The sequence below is a fragment of the Cyprinus carpio genome, chromosome B21 (assembly GCF_018340385.1).
Source record: "Cyprinus carpio isolate SPL01 chromosome B21, ASM1834038v1, whole genome shotgun sequence".
In the NCBI taxonomy this organism is placed as follows: domain Eukaryota; kingdom Metazoa; phylum Chordata; class Actinopteri; order Cypriniformes; family Cyprinidae; genus Cyprinus; species Cyprinus carpio.
The window spans coordinates 13,583,382-13,606,263 of record NC_056617.1 but is presented as its reverse complement, the minus strand read 5'-3'; the positions used below and the strand labels follow the sequence as shown (position 1 = coordinate 13,606,263).

Here is a 22,882-nt window from a genome sequence, read left to right as displayed (position 1 = left end):
CCAATGTGAATAAATCTAGATTTAAATTTAAAAAAAGACGTTAGACCTGGCGTTTTATTCTTATCCAAAACAAGATGTGATATGACTGTAATACACGGGCTACATACACTACCAGTCAAAAAAATTTGAACAGTAAGAAAGATCCAATAGAAAGATCCAAAGATCAGCATTTATCTGAAATAAAAAGCTTTTGTAACATTATTCATATACCATTCCAAAGCTTGGAGTCAGTATATCACTAGACGAGACAAAACAAAAAAGACCCATTACAAACGACACATTTGTAGCATCCAGTGGGGACATAATTACTGAGTATAATGACTTATACTGTATTTTTACATGATGCATTGCGTATCGCGCTGTGTAAACATAAAACGATGTCTGCATTTGTGATCTGAGAAACAAAAAACAACAAGCCTACTCTACTGCTCAAATCTTGCATTTGAATCATCGACAAATTATTTAAATATGAAAAACGTACCTACAGGCTGCGAGTCAGAAGCACCAGACTGTCCTTGCAAAGTTTGAACTGCCCAACTTTATAGAAACAGCTGTAACACTAATGAGCGGATGGTATTCAACCATCTGTTTCATATTAATGAATCCTGAATCCTGAATCTAACACATTCTGCACTCAGAGACAAGAACTTAAAAAAAGATAAGGACTTTTGTTTTACAACATCCTCCAACATAACTCCCCACTCGGGCGCCGCGATGACGACAACATCCCAGCCCTAGTGACATTTATTACACCTTCGAGATGGTCCAGAGATACTCTCGTGAGCCTCAAAGGAAAGACAAACACCCGCCTTTTTACTCACAGCACGACGACATTACACAGACACACACACACACACACAAGCATTTCTGGCTCGCACATGAACCTTTTTGATAAAACTACCTCTAAATGTATTAAATGTATCTCTTTATGTGCTTAGATGTCTTCACGTGATATAGTGGAATAGATATAATTTTTACTGTGTGTTTAATCAAACTTTATATGCCTGTAGTTAGGAACAACTCTGTATCTCTGTATCCCTGACTCGCAAAGTTATAGTTTATGGTGTCTGTATGATCGTAGAAACCCGACTGTGACTAATCTCAACGGCAAAATAAAAAAAGATGCTTTGTTTCAGAAGTACAATCTTTCTGAGGAAAAATGTGTAATTTTGTCATCGCCATAAATTAGACCAGTGGGCAGAAATCAGCAGACAAAGAAGATTTTTCCCGCCTCAGTTTCTCACACCTCATTGGTTCATAAGGTGACATAGGTGTAAACCAACTTTTCCATAAAAAACAAAGGAAAACCCTTGTTCTTGGCATTCCGCCAGAGAAAGTGGGGGGTTCCCAGCCTCGCGATCAGTCCCTCCGTTTGTTCTTCTTTACTTTTTCGTTTTATCTTAGTTTTTCTTTATTGTCTTCTGATATTTGACTTCGTTCAATTGTCCTCACGAGCCAAACGAACTTAAGTCTAATCATCTTTTGGCAAAGTTTACATTCGCGTTAACCATCGAACTCACGCATCATCAGCTCCGGAACGGACAATGCAGAAGCTACAACAACGGACAATTTGAGCTCAGCTACACACAAGAGCCAGATCAAAGCAAGTACTTTCTTATATCGCAACTTAAAAATTGCTGTTTAAGGTTGTCTAGGCTATTCCACTTTTGTGAAATTATCCAATGACGTGGAGTCTCTCGCAAAGTTAACTGTTTGAAAATTGTCACTCTGAGATCTGCCCTCACTCTTTCTCTTTCTCTCCCTCCCTATCTCATTACTATTTTAGTTTGATTATCTTGTTTAAATTGTACTGTTTGTTTTGCTATATACTCATATTTACTCTGTGTGAATTGTAGTTATGTAATCTTTAGTCCGCTTTTATTAAATACCATAATTTGCTTGAATTGAACCATTTTATTGCTCATCAAGATCGAAGTCCCTGAATCATGTAATCTAAGCTACAAGCTTTGTTTTCTAGGAATTAATTTCAGTAATCTAAATACTACAGACACAGAAAATATTATTCTTCCTGATCAGAAGATTAATATTTCTTGGAGTTTGTAAGAAGGGTATTTTTATTGATATTTGATAAGGGAGTCTAGCATCCAGTTCGCGGGACGAACAGATTGTCTAGATAACTTACATTAATTCTAGTAAAGATTACCTTTAAATGATTAAATATTCCCTCTTTGGGTAATTTAATATTTGTAAGCAATAAGCACATCATATTCATAGACTCATGAATATTCACTTCATTTGAGTTAATTATTCCCCAGAAAGTGATTGTTGCTACACAGCCTTTGTGCCACAGACGCATCGCAGGCTACTTAATTCAGGAAACAGTCCTCATCCTCCATAAAATGCGCAGCACACATCTTAATATTTGGGTAGGACTGTTCTGATCAGGTTTGTGCACATTGTTGATTTTTGAGATGTGCACACTGCACGAATAAGATTTTCCCGCGGTTTGTTCATAGTATTCTCTTGCTATTGCTTCTTTTCTTTGTTTTAAAGAGCATACTTAATATTTATCTATTTCAGGTCCTAATTAGGAGATGAGCATGGAAAAGTGAGGACTGATGGGACGTTGTTCTGCTCCACTTCACAGATAATGAATGGAAAGTAGAAGATTATAATAACATGAAAGTCAATTATGACACTTCATTTTGCAAAAACAACAGCTCGTTCCATGCATCATACACTATTACACCATTTCTACATCACTGAAGACCGAAACTGGAAAGAACTGTGCATGTATAATTCGATCAAGTGTTTACATGTCCTCTCGATCGGATTAGAAAAGGTCAACAGATCGAGTTCAGTCGGATTAAGGTGTTTACACAAAGGCTTTTTAGTCAGGTTGGACCATCAGTCTGTTTACTTGGTTGCATGTAAACATAGCTTTTGAAAACTATGTAAAGTTATTTTACATTTGATTATTCAATTTCCTTGCCTGAACACCTACAAACGTGAAAAATTGAATCACTGGCCCGATAAGGCCAGTAGATTATTATCATCTGAGCAAGACGATAGGATATACAACAAAACTGCAATTGCAAATTACTTCAAAATTACTTCAAATGTAGTAAAACATTTGGTTAAATATCTCACCTCCTCTGTCTTGCGGCGGAGTACACTGGCCTGTTTCTGGAAGTCCCTCTCCAGTTTTAGCATCTCATACTGTCGTTTACGATCCTGAAATATGCCCAAACACACTTAATTTCCTAAAAATCTTAATAATATATAAATATGAAAAAATAAACAAATAAATAAAAAGTCACAGACACCATCATCAAATTTAAGAAGAGAAAAAGACAGATTAAGATTAAGACCATCACTCACTTTCTCTTTGAGCTGCAGGACTTCTTTATCTTTCTTTTGCTTCCACAAACGAAACTTTTCAGAGTCTTCTTTCATCTGTCTCATGAGCTGCACCCGCTGGGACTTCATAGCCTGCACAGATTAACCAGCACACCGTATGAATACAACTCAGTATTTCCAAAAATGATCCATTTATTTGCCAGTTTTTTTGTTGTTTTTTTACATTGTTTAACATTACATTTATTTTGACTGATCGTTTGGTTTAAGAAACACAGATTCTCTGATAACTTTTTTTTTGTTTTTTTTAAAGATACTATCAGTTAACCACAGAAAGGATCCAGCTAAAACACCATTAATATGAGTAGTGGCACTAATATATATGTAGCTTTAATTTCAATGAAACATTGTTTATAGCTGTTAGCAGAAGGCACATTTGCCTTGAACAGTGACTTTTTTGTCTTTACATTTTGGTAAAACCTCCCATCCCTAATCAACAGATTAAGCATATAAGGGTATGTAAAAACAAACCTGAATCTCCTGGTTAAGTTTAGCTACATTGCGAACAGACGACTCTTTGAGCTTAAGAAGCTTAGATTGATCTTGAAGTTTCTTCTTTAACTCAGTGATTTGTCCTTCCAGCTCCTGAAGTCTCTTCCTGCGTTGTTCACTCAATCTAGAGTACAAGACAAAATAAGACAATACAAGAAAATAGAAACATTAAACTATCATTAACGTCATTATGTTGTAGCAGTAAACATGGCAGTTCAAGATTGGAGAGAAACGGGCACAGATATTGAGTTACTTGGCTTGATTGGTGTCTTTCTTAGCAGACTGCAGGGCCTGGATGAGATCTTCCTTCTCTTTCTGCAGAGAGCCAACCGAAGCCTGCAGACTTTGAATATTCTCCTGGAGAAGTGAAACAAACATTTCAACACCACTTACAATGCATTCACCAATATCATCTTTACGATTTGTTTTTCAGCCTTACCTGATATTCTGTTTGCATGGGCTCCAAATGACTATCATTCTGACACATCTTGACAAAAGCCTCTTTTATTGCCAAAACTTTATTGAGCTCAATCAGTTCCTTCGACATCTGAGCCTGTCGCAGTGCATGCTGGGCTGTGTAGGCTTCAGGATAGTCTTTGGCTTGAGGATCAGCACTGATTTCCTAAATCGTTACGGTTGAGTGAACAACAATCTAGTGTAAAAACTATTAAGATTCAACATCAAAAATGCCTTGACATACTCTTGGTCTTCGAACAACTGCATACAAGTATGGTGTTTTATCAGTGAAATCAGTCAGTAAAGCTCAACTACATTCACTTTCATTACATATAAAAAAGACAGACTGAACATTGTGAATCAACTACTTTGAGATCCACAGAAAAAAAAAAAAAAAAAAAAAAAAAAATCATACAAGTTTAGATTCACAGGAAATAATTTGTGATAACTTTGTTCTACTCCTATAATATGAGAATGAGAAAAAAAATATTTAAAAAAAATTTAGTAACTTACCACTTATGAAATACATACCTCTGGCAGGCCAGTAGCAGAAGACCCTGTGTGTATCTCCAGAGCTGAAGTATTGCCTGAAGTCATAGCATCAATGGTGGCAGCAATCCCTGCACTCTCATTCTGTTGGACATTTCATTTATTTGTCATTTAATTTAACCCTTAAATGCATACCTCGGGTCTTTAGAGACCCGGGACATTCTCTACCCTCTCTCTCCTTATTTTTTTTTTTAAGTTAGACATCAACTTTCTTAGTATTCCTCAATCTATTCATTATAAACGATATAACAAGAAAAAAAAAATGTAAAATATAAAAGACTGCCTGATTATTTTGTTTGTAAAAAGTGTATAGGGTCGCTACAGACCCGTGGTATGAAAATGTTTAAGTATTTTTTCCCGCTCAACTATATTTACATCTGATGACTTAATTTGTGCAAATTCATATTTTTTTTCCTCAAGGTGGCACTGTTTGATACAATGATGATGTGATGTTTCACTCAGAATTACTACAGGCAAAAAACAATCGAATATAATCAGCAAAAATTTAACTGGTTTGAAAGGCTTTACTGCAGAGCAATTACTATACATAATGAAATATAAATGTCACTGCTATTTGATGCTGGATGTGGTGAATAAGCTGCCAGTGATCAAAATATTGACATCTTATATATATATATATATATATATATATATATATATATATATATATATATATATATATATATATATATATATATATATATTATATATATATATATATATATATATATATATCTCTAGACTATATTGAAGTCATTGAAAATGATAGTTTTGAGAATATGGTTGAGATCGTGAATGTTAGGCAGATGCTAAATGTACTGTGGAAGTGCGTTCTGATGATGACAGCGATGGTAAAATCATCTGCTCCAACTGAACGCTTTTAAGTTTCAAACCGAAACAAAATATGCTTTATTTTTTATTCCTCTGTAATAAAACCTCTGTAAATTCATCTGTAATGTCTCTCGCAAGATTTCAGATCTTGTAATTCTGATAACTAATCTCTGGCTAATTTGGCTCTTCAAACAAGTTAGTGGATTTAATAAAAATATCTGTATCAAGTTGTCTGAAATTGCTCTGTGTTGACATGTTAATTGGAAAGGGCAGATTTTCTGATACTCGAAACAATGATCAGCAATGCATTGATTGGCTGGTGGCAAGACAGCAACATATTGTCATTATATAATTAAGATCAAGTAAACCCATCTCACTCACAAAGCCCTCTGCATTGCAGGTGATCCCACTCACCCATCACACAGCTTCTTCAGCCTGCTGCCATCAGGGAGGAGACAGGGGAGTCTCCAGGCCAGGATCAGCAGACTGAAGGACAGCTTCATTTATCAGGCTGTCAGGAAGCTGAACTCGCTCCCGAACTTGCGAATTTGTATAGTTGTATTTTATATTTTATATTTGATCAGTATCTATGTGGACTTTTAGGCTCTACTGTTAGTGTTAACTGTATGCACCATGGGTCTGAGAGTAATGCAATTTCAATTCTCTGTATGTATGCACTGTACATGTGGAAGAATTGACAATAAAGCAGACTTGACTTAACTTGACTAAACAGCTAAGCCAGCAAAATGACAAAAGATCTAAAAACGTGTAATCAGTTTAAAGGGTTAGTTCACCCAAAAATGAAAATTAGCCCATAAATTACTCACCCTCAAGTCATCCTAGGTGTATATGACTTTCTTCTTTTAGACAAATCCAGTCGGAGTTATATTAAAAATTCTCTTTGATCTTTCAAGCCATTTAATGGCACTCAGCGGGTGTTGCAGTGCATCAGTTCAAAAGAAGTGAAATAAAAAGTGCCCATCCTCAATAAAAAGTGTCTCACACAGCTCCGGGGGGTGAACAAAGTCCTCCTGTAGTGATTTAATGCATTTTTGTAAGAAAAATATCCATATTTAAAATGTAATAATTTAATCTAGCTTGCGCTCATTTTTGTTAACGAAAGCAGCTCCGGGCGAATGACATATGAGGTCAGCGTTGCACATGCGCCACTCAGAAATGACGAACGCGGAAGTGCAGGGGAGAGATCAAAACAAAGGTCACTGATTAGAAGTACAAAATGAGGATTTATAAAGAAGAATGTCAGAAGATTTCGATATAAACTAATATAGCTAATATAAGCTGTTAATAAAACGTTGGTTTTCACGAGACTCACTAGCGCATGCGCAACGCCAACCTCATACGTCATCAGCCCGGAACTGCTTCCGTGTACAACTGTTGATGCAAGCTACATTAAACTGATTATTATGTTTTGAATATGGATATTTTCCTTACAAAAACACATCAATTTGCTACAGGGGGTCTTTGTTCACCCCCCAGAACTGCGTGAGACACTTTTTAATATGGATGGGTGCTTTTTATTTCACTTCTTTTGGACTGATGCACTGCAACACCTGTTGAGTGCCGTTAAACAGCTTGAAAGATGTTTAATACTCCGACTGGATCCGTCTGAAAGAAGAAAGTCATATACAGTAGGTGGCCAACCAGAGTGCGCTTCCTTCCGCCACAAGCGCCGTCGCATACACACACACACATACATATATATATAATATATATATATATATTATAGGGGTGCACATAATTTTCCAGCCTGGTTCTAATAAGAGAACCTGGAGATTTGGTTTAGTGTGACCCATTAAATATAACTATAAAAAAAATTAATAGTTATAATATTATTGCACTTTATTTATTTAGTTTTTTTTAAATAAAATAATAAACAAAATAATAATGTGTGATAATATTATTAAAAATAAAAGTTAGGTCTAGTATTAAATACAAATACAATTATTTTATAGTAAACTTAAAAATAAAATGCTAATATTTACTACTACTTTCTTTGTTTGCCTCTTTAAGAAGAATCACTTTATGTACTCCCCAACTGTAAGTTGCTTTTGATAAAACCGTCTAAAAATAAATAAATAAAAGCGATTTCATAATTTCCAAACTTAAAATCAGCAGGCTTTTATTTTGGCGGGTTTCTGGCAAGTAAGTATACGCGCTTCCGGATTTAGCGCTGCTGCTGATTAAAGAGCGTCAGTGAATGAATGTCACAGTTTTGCATTGCGCTTTGAAAACGGCATGGAATAGCCTAGATTTATGCTTTCAGTTTGAAAAGAAATCTTATATAGTACAGTTTATCGATCTAAAACGTTACGATATTAATTTTTAATATACCGCCATACCCTAGCGCGGATTAATGCACAGGCTTACATAGGCTGCAGCCTAGGGGCCCCACGTGTGCAGGGGACCTCGGATTGGCCAGACATATATTTTTTTCTTTTTTTAATTAAACGCGAACCAGGCACGGCACGGGCAAAGAGCAGCCTAGGGGCCCCTGACCACCTTAATCCGCCCCTGGCCATACCGATGTATTTAATTACTCAACGTTCGGAACGAACGTTATGCTGCGCCGCGGCCGCGCGACACTGTTTCAGACGGACCCTTTACAATGTTGCACTTCTAAGCAGCGACTGCGAGGCGTGGTGAGGGTAAACACAGCAGTGCTCTGGTGTTACGTTACAGGGAAGATGGATGCTGCAGAACTAGTAGAACTTGACACAGAAGAACTTGTGCCAAAAAGAGGAGCCGGATCTGTTGTTTGGAGATTTTTTGGTCTCCAAAAATCCGACGTCGACCAAACAACCATTTTATGCAAGTGCTGTCGGGCTAAAATTGTCACCAAAGGCGGCAACACGAGCAATTTGCTCCAGCACCCAAGCACGTCTTGGAATATCAAGAATGTATGAAATTAAAGTCATTTGCTAGAGGGACTTACTACAACAGAAAAAGCAAACAGTGGATCCAGATTACAAACTCGATCACTAACCACATAGCCAAAGACATGGTCCCGCTAAATACAGTGGAAAAAGAAGGCTTAAAGACCTCAAAAGCAATGCAAGTTTTCTTTTTAGATTTACTTGAATACATGTGTTGTTCTACTTTTTGTATTGGTTTTTATAAAAAAATATTTTTGTGAAATTTGAACAGTAAAAGTTCTGTATTTTGACTGCAATTGTCTTTGCATTCTGATTCCTCACTTCATTAGAATCATGACTGGCTCTTATTTGTAAACAACAGCATAATTTTCTGGGGCCATGCAAACCTGTATTACTAGTGTGGAATTATTCTACAATATTCATTAATGACAAAAAAATAGACCATCCTAAGTCAATTTACTTCAGTAATTCCGCTCTCAACCAGTAGAAAATGCATTGAACACCTGATTATGCATATCAATTTTTAGTCAAACCGCCCAGCACTTATATATATATATATATATGCTGCGAGGGTGAGATGTCATGCTACTGGGTTTAAATATGCTGCCTGCATTCACAGCAGCTCTACTCTTTATTTATTATTTTGTCGCAGCCCATATTATTATTTTCACCAGACCATAATAATAACAAATTCTCAATTTATAATTAATCATTCTTTTTGCAAAAATCATTGTTATTTGTGAACATAGCCATTTAAGGAAGGCTTTAAGACCAAGCTGAATCCTCTGCCAGCTGCTCCAGCTTCACAGCAAGTGCCACTCACACCTGCTGCACCCAGGTTCAGCGTCCGCAAGTTTTTATTTTGCAAAATCAGTTTGAGGCGAATTTGATCATGAGCCCAACATTTAGCAAGGCAGGAAAACATTTAGCCTACCTGAAGGAAGACGTATTTCATTGTAAGTTAGTGCTGTTAAATAGAGAGAGAAAAAAATACACTGAAACAAACAAACAAACAAACAAAAAACTAGTGTTGGCTATTCTTAAACTTGGACCTCATTATATTGAAGTATCAATCCAAACACCAGAAGCAACCTACACCCTCTTTAAGTGTTCTTTCATTGAAAAGTACGCATTTCTATTCATTCACAGGCTATATGGTTGAAATAATGTTTTAGTTCAAAACTAAGTTCCATTGTTTAAAAAAAATGCTTTATTGACTGACGTTTTATAGACTTTCAGTTTATATATATATACTACATTTAACTTGAATCTCAATACTATTAAACTGACTTTAAAATCTCAAGGAGTTTAAAAGGTGAAATGGGTGAAAATGTCACAGTGCATGTTAAATAGCCTAAATTAACTTGTATCTTGTATAGCAACCAAAGACCTTGATTGCATGTTACCATGAAACTAACAATATAATTTGATTGTTTTTAAAATGAACAATTCCTGTATAAAATGGGACAGCAACCTTTATATAAAACATTTTTAAATTGTCCACAGCTGAGCAACGCGGGAGGCAGGTTCTGTGCCAGAGTGCACAAAGTGAATGGGCATGGACAATTTTTAGGGGGGAGGAGAATTTTTTGTTTCTTAAAGTTTTTTTCAGATACAATGGAAAAAAACGGGATAAAACAAATACGAAACTTGTAAATAGTTAAAAAGATAGTCTAGATTAACAACAGTAACAAAATTTAACCAATTATTTGTTAACCCACAGTAACAAATTTTAACTGATTAATTGCCTATTTTTGTTTGCTGCAAGTTTTTGAGGGGACAAAAAAATGTCATATATAAGTCGCATTTTATTACATTCAGAAATCAATGACGGCTGAGTAGAACTGTTTCAGCAGCTCCTGTGGCAGGTTAAACTTCCTCAGCTGGCAAAGGAAGTACAACCTTTGTTGGGCCTTTTTAACAATGGAGTCAATGTGATTGTCCCACTTCAGGTCCTGAGAGATGGTGGTTCCCAGGAATCTGAATGACTCCACTGCAGCCACAGTGCTGTTCATGATGGTGAGTGGGGGGAGTGCAGGGGGGTTTCTCCTAAAGTCCACAATCATCTACACTGTTTTGAGAGTGTTCAGCTCCAGATTGTTAAGACTGCACCAGACAGCCAGCTGCTCAACCTCTTGTCTGTAAGCAGACTCGTCACCGTCCTGGATGAGGCCGATGACTGTAGTGTCATCTGCAAACTTCAGGAGCTTGACAGAGGGTCTTTGGAGGTGCAGTCGTTGGAGTAGAGGGAGAAGAGCAGTGGGGAGAGAACACATCCCTGAGGGGTACCAGTGTTGGTGGAGCGGCTGTTTGACATGAATTTCCCCAGTCTCACTAGCTGTTGCCTATCTGTCAGAAAGCTGGTGATCCACTGACAGATAGAGCTAGGAACAGATAGCTGGGTCAGTTTGGTCTGGAGGGCTGTTGGGATGATGGTGTTGAAAGCCGAACTAAAGTCCACAAACAGGATCCTCACATAAGTCCCTGTTTTGTCCAGATGTTGCATGATGAAGTGCAATCCCAAGTTGATTGCATCATCCACGGACCTGTTTACTCGGTAAGCAAACTGCAGGGGGTCCAGTAAGGGTCCAGTGATGTCCTTCAGATAAGCCAGAACCAGTTTTTCAAATGACTTCATGATGACAGATGTTAGAGCCACAGGTCTGTAGTTGTTAAGTCCTGTAATCTTGGGTTTCTTTGGAACGCGGATGATGGTGGAGCGTTTGAAGCAGGATGACACTTCACACAACTCCAGAGATCTGTTGAAGATCTGTGAAAAGATGGGGGCCAATTGGTCAGCACAGGTTCTCAGACAGGCTGGTGTAGCACCATCTGGGCCTGGTGCTTTTCTTCTTTTGTTCTTCCTGAAGACCTGGCGCACATCGTTTTCACTGATTTGAAGAGCAGGAGGGGGGAGAGGGGTATTGATGGAGGTGTTAATGGTTGTGTAGAGAGATGATCAGAATGGATGTGGGGTGTTTCAAATCTACAATAAAACTCATTCAGGTCGTTAGCAAGTTGTTGATTAGCCTCAGTGCAGGGGGATGGTGTCTTGCAGTTGGTAATGGCTCGCAGTCCTTTCCATACTGAAGTTGAGTCGTTGGAAGTAAACTGGTCTTCCAACTTTTTAGAGTAGGTCCTTTTAGCCGCTCTAATCTCTTTGTTCAGTGTGTTTCTGGCCTGATTATACAAAACTCTGTTCACATTTCTGTAGGCATCCTCTTTGGCCTGACGAAGATTTCTGAGTTTTGCTGTAAAACATGGCTTATCATTGTTGAATGTTAAGTAAGTCCTGGTAGGAATACATATATCCTCACAAAAACTAATATAGGATGTTACGGTCTCTGTGAGTTCGTCCAGATCGGTGGTAGCAGCTTCAAAAACACTCCAATCAGTGAGGTCAAAACAAGCTTGTAAATCCTGCTCTGTTTCGTTGGTCCATCTCTTTACAGTCTTTCCTACAGATTTAGCAGATTTAAGTTTCTGCCTGTAGGTTGGTATAAGATAAACCAGACAGTGATCAGACAGTCCCAAAGCTGCTCGTGGAACAGAGTGATATGCATCCTTTATTGTGGTGTAAAAGTGATCCAATATATTACTGTCTCTTGTGGGACATGTAACATGCTGTCTGTATTTTGGCAGTTCACGGGAGAGATTGGCTTTATTAAAGTCCCCAAGAATGATTAAAACAGAGTCCGGGTGTTGTTGTTCTGTCTCTGTGATCTGGTCAGCGAGTTTCTGTAAAGCCAGGCTTACGTGTGCTTGCGGAGGGATGTAAACACTCACCAGAATGAACGAGTGAAACTCCCACGTCGAATAGAACGGCTTGCAGTTGACAAAAAGCACTTCTAGATATGAACAGCACATCATCTTTAACACAGTTACATCTGTGCACCACCGTTCATTGATATAAAAGCATGTCCCGCCGCCACACGATTTCCCCGTTGATTCTGCGTTGCGGTCCGCTCTGAACAGCTGAAAGCCCGGCAGATGGAGCGCGCTGTCCGGTATGGCGTCATTGAGCCAGGTTTCCATGAAACACAGAGCAGCAGAGTGTGATAAATCCTTATTTGTCCGGGAAAGCAGGAGTTCGTCCGTTTTGTTGGGTAGAGATCGGAGATTTGCCAGATGGATGCTAGGCAACGGCGTTCAAAATCCGCGCTTCCTGAATCTAACCAGCGCACCAGCTTGCTTTCCCCGTTTGCGCTTTTTGAAGCGTTTGATCAGCGCCGCTGCCACCGACAACAATGTTCAGTAAAATGTCTGAATAATTGAAATCCGGTAAAAGATTTTCTGGTGTGTTCTGCCGAATATTCAGCAGTTCATCCCTGGTGAAACTGATCATGTTTGACAAACAAAAAAACAGGAAAAAACGAACAAAAACAGTACAAACACTGGAGAGCCAAGCACTGAAGCAGCCGTCTACGGCGCCATCGAGGTCTACAACTTTTTTTTTAACTTTTGATTAGACTGTAGCCTAAGACTATCCCACATTTTAAAATTAACTCACTGTAAATTTTCTAATGGTTTTTTAGTATGTTATAATGTTATATTATAATGTTATTGTTGTTTTACTTCGTCGTTTCATCTCCGCTTACAAAACAAAATTTTACAATTACAGTCAATTTGCAACCCGTGCCTTTGCACCACCTGGCGGTAGTTTCGCGAATAACTTCAACACGCGACTGACTTGCAGTTAACACCGTGGCCCTGCAGAAGCAGTACACGTGGCAGTATTACCCATTTTGGTTGTCCACCTACTATACACCTATGATGACTTGAGGGCGAGTAATTTATGGGCTAATTTTCATTATTGGGTGAACTAACCCTTTAAGCAATTCCAAATTATTTTTCATAATTTCCAAAATTGGCACAGGCTTTGCATTTTTCAATGTCAAGAGTATTATAATTAGCAATTCATTTAATTTTGAAATGGATGTTATACATGACACCATTAAGGTTTCTTAAGCCATATGATCCATCTAAGACATAACCAGAGCTGGGTAGTAACGGATTACATGTAATCTGGATTACGTAATCAGATTCCAAATCTCAAGTACTTGTAATTAGAGTAAACTACTTTTTAAAATACTCGTAATCAGACTACAGTTACTTTTTTATGGATTACATGATTACATATTATTTACACAATGGTAATAAGTTGTTAAAAATTAATTGATTCTCCTAAATCTTTATATTTTGTCCTAATAAACCTGCCGCTTATATACGTTCGTGATTCTTCAAGTTTTTCCGGCGGAGAGGGGGAGGGGTGTCAGAATCACGCTCAGAAGAAATCAGCAACAAGATAATGGAAAATAGCGGGTAAAGCAGCCTTTAAATCACTGGATGCACAGACATCATTTCATTTTTAAAGAAAGACACGGGAAAATGTCACTGTTCAGTGTAAGAGCTGCCTACCACAGATTAATTTGCTGTCCACGGAAATCTTTGTCCTAGCAAAGTTATTGCTGGGAACTTCATGTTCTTTAATACATTTTTTGTAATGTTGATTTTTCTTCATTGTTCATTGTTCACGTCTCGCCCCTAGTCAAACACTGCTACGTCACGTAAGAGCAACAAAACATGAACAAACACTGAACAATTGTTTTTTTTTATTAATTAACATTAACACAAATTAATTAATGTATTGTTCAATGTTCGTTTGTATACCGAGCGCAAGGTTTATGCGCATAGTCCATGTCTTCTCCGTTCTTAGTGTGTCTCTGTGGCAGAATTTCAGTGCCTCATGCTGGTCTGGCATGTGTACTACATCGTTTTGTGTCTTTTCCTCATTAGTACTATGCACTTAAAATGTCAGAGATGGATAGAAATGTCATTGCTGTGTGAATTTGTCTTTTTCAGAATGTATGTTTGGAATGTAGCTATTGTTTGATGTTTTTCATTGATACAGTCATATACACTGCTAGTGTTTTTTTTTTTTTTTTTTTTTTTTTTAAACTATCAGGGTTACCTAATCAGGGATATTGCTGTAAATTTCATGTTTTTTCAATATTGTTTTTTGTAATGTAGCTGTTTTCTAAATTTACTTAATTCTAAGTTAATATGCTTTAAAATCATAAGATGTGATTTTGTTTTATTAAGTGTTACTAGCAAACACTTACAGCAAGGTACATTAGTGTTAGTATTTTTTTAAGAATTAACTTTCCATACATTGCACTTGAAAAAGAAGCTATTGTGGCTCTTGTTGGTGAATTAAATATATTTTTTGGAATATATATATATATATATTTTTATCTGTCAAAATAGCACAAGATTAGGCTAAATCAGTATATGTGATATCAAATAAGGGTTAGCACAAATGTAATCTAAATGTAATCCAAAAGTAATCAGATTACGTTACCAAAAATGTGTAATCTAAGAGATTATATTACTGACTACAAATTTTGTCATGTAATCTGTAATCAGTAACTGATTACAATTCATAAGTAATCTACCCAGCTCTGGACATAACTGACTGTGGTTAAATTAACTGTGTATAATAAAAGCATTTTCAGATATGAGGAGTCTGCATCTCCTGTGATCCACCCAGATAAATGCTTGTAGTTCAAATAATGCACGACTCCGAATTTAGATTATACCTTCACTAATAAATCTCTCAACAAGTAAAGCTGGTTGCGTCAATTATTATAGATGAACCCTCTGGAGTCTAAGGGTATTTTTGGGGCCTGGAGAAGTTTTGTCATGCCCTGACATTTGTGCTTTTTTCAGTTTCTTATAAATATCTAAATGGCTAAAGTCTAATCTCACTGTAATCAGCACAAACTGGGCTATAATAATATGTGAGCAGCATGTATGTACATGATTGTGTTTTTGAGAAAAAAAATGTTATGCGTGGTTAGTGAAAAACTAAAAATGTTAAATCACTTGAAAAAGGCAATAAAACACATACAGAAAATTGGTTGCCGGGACTTTTGAGAACTGGAGCTTGTAGCCTAGAATTTTTTTTTTCTAAATGATGTGAAAATCATCTTGTTTACTCACTTACAGAAAACAATATATTGATTTAAATTTTCTAAGACACTTTTTGTTGGTAAAAGTCATAAGCGAGTAGGCGTCAACTATCATGAATTCACACCTGAGAAGACAAAGGCCTGCATAATGAGCTGCATAATGAGCCATTCAGTCAGCTGTGTCACTGAGAGGGAAGAATTACAAGAAAGAATGTAAATGTATATAATTTTATGTTTGTAGTTTATTTAGAATATATTTAATTATCCCACAACATAATTTAATATTCACTTGGGAGTGCAGTTAAACAGTTTATTAGGAACAATCAAAGCTGACTTTCAAACTGATTTTTTAGCATCATTACTCCAGTCACACAATCCTTCAGAAATCCTTTTAACAATCTTATTTTCTACAAAAAAGCATTTATTGTTATTATTATCATTATTATTACTATTAATATTGAAAAGAGCTGAGAATATATTTTTTCAGGTTTTTTAGGGGGGATAAATTAAAAGAACAGCATTGTTTGTGACATTTGTTACAGTTACATTTATTTGTTACATTTATAGTATTTACATCAAGCTTTTGAATGGTATAGTAGTGTATATTGTTATTGAAACTTCATAATATTTCATTGATTATACATTTAGTCAGGAATTATAGTTTGGAAAAAGTCTTTGGAAAAAGTCTAACTAGTAAAATGTTTACACATTATGTGAAACCTAATACAATTATATAAATAAATAAAAAGAGACTTACTCATGTTTATGATCTCTGCTGAATAAAGTGCTTCATTCTTTTTTTCTGAGGAAATCCAAATCTCAAATCCTCAACCAAATCACATCTTTTCGGGGTGAATTATGTCTTATTCCTCTCATCGCAAAGCAAATAGTAAAAAAAAATAAAAAACTTGAACAGTCTCGCTGCGTTGTCTTCTGTTGTGTGGCGTATTCAAGCCGCGCGCTTCAGTGAAACATTATTATCTCAAAAGCGTGTTCAGCACGGGGGCGTGGTCGCATTAGAAGATAATGAAGGGAGACATGAAAAACGGACATTGCGTTGTTTTCATATGGATTACTTTATCACAGAATATTTGTTTTCGGCAGCACTTTTTTAGTTTAAAAGTAGACATGTCAGGCTTTCTATAGATATATCTCTCATGTCTCTTCGTTGAGTATTCGCTGAGTTACAGTTCATTTTAATGATGCGTTTGTAAATGAAGATCACCGCAGACAAAGGCTGCAGACAGCACTCCTTGTTTGTTATCTTTATTTTATAAGTGCACAAAGTTTTGTTGTTATTATGTCTGTATACAAAAAAGGTTTGAGCTAATGTGACCTGTTGCCATGACAGCAACTCTGGGATGAGCTTGAAGAACTTAATCCTTGCAAAAATCACAAACAGCAAAATCCAGCTAGTTGATTAATCCATATATGAAGAATGAACAGCCGGGATGAAACAACAGCTCAAACAGCAGAGCATGGCACTATTAACACAAAGGTAATGGCTTTGATTTCCAAGGAAAGCAAGAACCAGTCACGTTAACTGAAAATTTTCCGTCATTGACGGAATTTGTTTAGCAGTGACAGAAAAATCTGAAGGCTGCCCGTCATTGACATATTACACGGAGGGTGAGCTATTGTAATTTATAACTGCAATTCCCACCCTGTCCAGTTGGTGGCAAGTGCACTCCAGTGTGGCAGCAGAGTGCAGGATCATCAGTCTCCAGAACAAAGATAAAACTGTGATTAGTATTTTGCAATACCTTTGATTATGACACCGACAAGTACCCACTAGTAAAGTCAAAGTGATGTTCAGTTCAACATGTGAGGTGTCTACAGCATCTATCACGCCACATTAAAGAGGGTCAAAACAGGATTTATTGCTTGAATTTCCTAACAAAATTGACAGAATTTGAAATCTGAGACTTTGTTTTGTATCAAAAGTTACAAAGCACAAAGCTTAGTCCATTGCGATTTACTGGATGGGAGGCACACACTACGTATTGTTCATTCATCAACTGAAAACAGCATCGAATAGGATTTTAGATGAGAATCTATTAAAAAAAATTTTTGCCTCTGCTGTCACTGCGTGGTGTGGTGTTGAACATGAAGTGACGCACCGTCTCTGTTCATCTGTTCTTATCGTAAATAAATGAATTTTTACAATCCTGTCAGTCAAAATGATGGACAATGTTACAGTCTAATGCAACCTCTGGTAAGAACTGATAAAATAGCTGATAAAACTGATGATTGTCAGCTGGGTTTTTACACCCAAGGCAGGATCTATGCTAACAGGGCACAGATTGTTACCAGGCACAGGCAGCTCTTTTTAAAGCTCTTTGTTATGTATTATTCAACAAAGACAAGCAATAAATCATTGTATATTATGACCAACACAATATTAGATAGATTAAGCATACATGCTCTTTTCTGTAGGCCAGGCGTATATGTTATGATGAAATTAGGTGATGCATGAATTGATATGAATGACATTTTTATTTAACAACTACAATCACAGTAGTATGTTGACTGATTTGTTGAACTTCCAGCCTTGTAAGCATGTAGGCTAATAATTATTATGGCAACATAAAGCACTGACAAATAAGCCTGGTGTAAACAATAACCCTCTGGGGCCAACTAACACTAATATCAGGAGAAGATGCCTCAAAACACATAACGCTAAAAAGAACTTAAATTACACTTTCAGTTTTGATAGTACAGATAAGAGCAATACATCAATCGAATCTGTAAAGGGTCTAATTTTATTTGTATACACACATAATAATAACAAAACAGGGTGCGCTGTCTGCAGCTATCTTCATTTAGAAAAGCGTCATTAAAATGAACTGCAACTCAGCAAATACTCATACAGAGACATGAAAGAGATATCTATAGAAAGCTTAACATCTCTACTTTTAAACTAAGCAAGTCTTTTCGAAAACAAATATTCTGTGATAACAATCTATATGAAACCAACGCGATATCCAGTCTTTCACGTCTCCCTTCATTATATCTAATGTGACCATGCCCACGCGCCGAGCGTGCTATTGGCATTATAATCATCCACGTGAAGCTTGAGGCGGGTAAACGCCCCATAACAACAAAAAAAAGCAGCAAGTTTTTTTACATTTTACTTTGCGCTGAGAGGAATAAGACTGAATTCACAGCAGAAAAGACTTACTGTGACAAATAAGAAAGAATTCACCTCAAGAAGCTTTGGATTACCTTTGGATTATTGATGCAGCGGCTTGATCAAGCAGAGATCCTAAACATGAGTCTTTTTTTCATTATCTTACTTGTATTAGTTTTCACATAACCTGTACACATTTTACTAGTTAGACTTTTTTCAAACTATAATTCCTGACTAAATGTATAATCAAGTGAAACAAAGTTTCATTCATCTAAATGTCTCACCATGCCAGGATGTTTTTTTTCTTTTTTTATGTTATATAACATAAACAGCAATACAATATAAAAAATATATTGTTGCTAGCCTAATGTCAGTAAGAATGGTTAGACAAAACTTTACTGAGATAGGCTATTCTCTGTTCACGAACATAGCCACATGTTTATAACTATGTATACTGTATAGGCCTACATACAAAGCATGCTTGTGTTAATGAATGTAACTAAGCTTCTGTTCATAAATATCTACTCTGGTGTAAGTATTTTGAATGTTATACCCGGGATCCTCTGAGGTGTAAATGTATCAAGTAAGCTGTAAATATCACTGATAATATGTGTGCTATGTGGTAACCGTGTTCTTTTTTTCTATAAATTAGTACTAGTATCAGTGACCATCACAATAATGTTAATAGTGTAGTTTAAAAATATTTTGTCCTCAGAGTCTTTCTTGTAACTCTTCTCTCTCAGTCATACACCTGGCTGAAAGGCTCATTATGCAGCTCATTATGCTGGCCTTTGTCTTCTCAGGTGTGAATCACAGCATTATGCATGATAGTTGACGCCTTCTCGCATATACCTTTCCTACACAAAAAGTGTCTTAAAAATTTTTAATCAATATATTGTTTTCTGTGAGCGAGTAATCAAGATGATTTTCATATCATTTTGAAGCAAAAACTCTAGGCTTCAAAATCTGCTCTCAAAAGTCTTGTGAACAAATGTTCTCTAGGTGTTTTATTGCCTTATTTCAGTGACTTCAAAATTTTAGTTTTTCACTAACCACGCATAAATGTTGCTTTCTCAAAAACACAATCATGTACATACATGCTGCTCACATATTGTAGCCCAGTTTGTGCTGATTACAGTGTTATTAGACTTTAACCATTTGTGTGTTTATAAGCAACTGAAGAAAACACATATCAGGGCATGTCAAAACTTCTCTAGGCCCCCAAAACATCCTCAGGCCCCAGAGGGTTAATATGAAAGTCAGTAACAAATCACACAAACTAAAGTAGATTGCAGAAATATAAAAACAAATCTGTTGCTTTACCTCACTCAGTATTTAGTCACTGTAATAAACATACAGGCCTATGTAAACATGTGGATTGCACTTTTTGAACACTATCTGTTAACTTTGGATAGACTTTAAATAAATAAGAATATATATATTACCTTGTTATATATATTATCTCAAGGTCGAAGTCTTCAGTAATGAAATGCACCGTAACACTGTTACTCTACGTGTAGCGTGCCAGGGTTGCCAGGTTTTTAAAACAAAACCCACCCATTTGCTACTCAAAACTAGCCCAATCGCATTTCGAGGGGGTCCACCATTAAAAATCGCATTCTAGGGTTTTCACACGTTTTTTTTTGGAGGGGTTCCCCGGTAAAATTAGCACTCCAGGGGCTAAACGTCACCGCGGACTTGGCAACACTGTAGCATGCCAACTTATAGTGCTTCCTCTGAGGACTGCTTGGATGTGTTCGACTTGAAGCAGCGCTGCTTAGACCATCATCAAACATATGTCAAAGTACCGCGAGAGCTGTGATATAATTTCAGTTAAGTTGCTTTATATGAAAATAAATACAATGAACAAGACACTCAAAGTGCTTGCTATTTAATTCCATACAAAAGGCGTATTTATCATCCATTTTTCCTTTAATACAAACATATTTTAGATTTTTATAGAAATATGACAACAATCACATATCTCACGCAGAGATCGCACTGTCATAGTGTTTGGAAATACTCATGCATAATTTAAATACATAATTGAATGAAATCAATATCTGATTATGTAGACTGAATAATTATGAATTTTGACCAGTTTTTAATACTTATCACGGGGGCACAGTGTTTCTCTGTGTTAAAATTCTAAAATGTTGGCTGTGGTTTTAAATGAGAAAAAAAAGTTTGCCTGTTGTTCAGTGCTGACTGCTGTAACAACTATGGCAACGTGTCGTAGTATGTGACTATGCTGTGGTAAGAGATGCATTCCCTATCAATTAACAGTTCATTCTTGTTTTTGTAATTTTATTATTAGGGACCAAGCACACCAAAGTTTTCTCCTGCTCTTGAGTCTATGGCAGCCCATATATATATATATATATATATATATATATATATATATATATATATATATACATATATATACACACACTCACACATAACACACACTCACCTAAAGGATTATTAGGAACACCATACTAATACTCTGTTTGACCCCCTTTCGCCTTCAGAACTGCCTTAATTCTACGTGGAATTGATTCAACAAGGTGCTGAAATCATTCTTTAGAAATGTTGGCCCATATTGATAGGATAGCATCTTGCAGTTGATGGAGATTTCTGGGATGCACATCCAGGGCACGAAGCTCCCGTTCCACCACATCCCAAAGATGCTCTATTGGGTTGAGATCTGGTGATTGTGGGGGCCATTTTAGTACAGTGATCTCATTGTCATGTTCAAGAAACCAATTTGAAATGATTTGAGCTTTGTGACATGGTGCATTATCCTGCTGGAAGTGGTGGTCATAAAGGGATGGACATGGTCAGAAACAATGCTCAGGTAGGCCGTGGCATTTAAACGATGCCCAATTGGCACTAAGGGGCCTAAAGTGTGCCAAAAAAACATCCCCCACACCATTACACCACCACCACCAGCCTGCACAGTGGTAACAAGGCATGATGGATCCATGTTCTCATTCTGTTTACGCCAAATTCTTACTCTACCATCTGAATGTCTCAACAGAAATCGAGACTCATCAGACCAGGCAACATTTTTCCAGTCTTCAACTGTCCAATTTTGGTGAGCTCGTGCAAATCGCAGCCTCTTTTTCCTATTTGTAGTGGAGATGAGTGGTACCCGGTGGGGTCTTCTGCTGTTGTAGCCCATCCGCCTCAAGGTTGTGCGTGTTGTGGCTTCACAAATGCTTTGCTGCATACCTCAGCAATAACGAGTGGTTATTTCAGTCAAAGCTGCACTCCTATCAGCTTGAATCAGTCGGCCCATTCTCCTCTGACCTCTAGCATCAACAAGGCATTTTCACCCACAGGACTGCTGCATACTGGATGTTTTCCCTTTTCACACCATTCTTTGTAAACCCTAGAAATGGTTGTGTGTGAAAATCCCAGTAACTGAGCAAATTGAGAAATACTCAGACCTGCCCGTCTGGCACCAACAACCATGCCACGCTCAAAATTGCTTAAATCACCTTTCTTTCCCATTCTGACATTCAGTTTGGAGTTCAGGAGATTGTCTTGACCAGGATCACACCCCTAAATGCATTGAAGCAACTGCCATGTGAGTGGTTGATTAGATAATTGCATTAATGAGAAACTGAACAGGTTTTCCTAATAATCCTTTAGGTGAGTGTGTGTGTGTGTGTGTGTGTGTGTGTGTGTGTGTGTGTGTGTGTGTGTGTGTGTGTGTGTGTGTGTGTGTGTGTGTGTGTGTGTGTGTATATATATATATATATATATATATATATATATATATATATATATATATATATATATATATATTAGGGCTGGGCGATAAATCGATTTATCGATTAACTCGAATGTGTAGTTTACATCGATTTGTTTGAATGAAAATCGGTTTTCCTTTTTAACATCCACCGGCGCTCCACTCAGGGCTCCCGTAGTTCAGAATGGGCTTAAGCATTTGATACAAGCTGTGTGTTTAGTTTTTTTTTTTTGGGGGGGGGGGGGGGGGGGGGGGGGGGGTTACATTTGTAACACTTGTCCACGGTTCCTCTGACGCTGCTTCTGAATCTCTCTCCGGCCGGTGAGGTTTACTGTTAGTGATCCTTTTAAAAAATGTTGTTATGTCCATAATGTTCATTTCAGCCGGTTAGCCAGTGAGCTCGCTACGACGCCGGTGAAATTAAAAAGCCTGCCAGCCCCTG

The 22,882-nt window shown here is 37.0% G+C and overlaps 1 protein-coding gene across 2 annotated transcripts in view; it reads right to left on the bottom strand.

Moving 5' to 3' along the window:
* The window catches only part of kif4 (kinesin family member 4), a 233,219-nt gene that overhangs the window by 111,966 nt on the left and 98,371 nt on the right, over positions 1-22,882 (bottom strand). For both annotated transcript variants that reach the window (XM_042748267.1, XM_042748268.1), the window contains exons 14-19: positions 4,858-4,959; positions 4,310-4,492; positions 4,124-4,227; positions 3,850-3,994; positions 3,343-3,453; positions 3,112-3,195 (exon numbers count right to left, since the gene is read on the bottom strand). In XM_042748267.1, the coding sequence (XP_042604201.1) occupies positions 3,112-3,195; positions 3,343-3,453; positions 3,850-3,994; positions 4,124-4,227; positions 4,310-4,492; positions 4,858-4,959 (729 nt within the window). The remainder of the gene's footprint in view (positions 1-3,111; positions 3,196-3,342; positions 3,454-3,849; positions 3,995-4,123; positions 4,228-4,309; positions 4,493-4,857; positions 4,960-22,882) is intronic.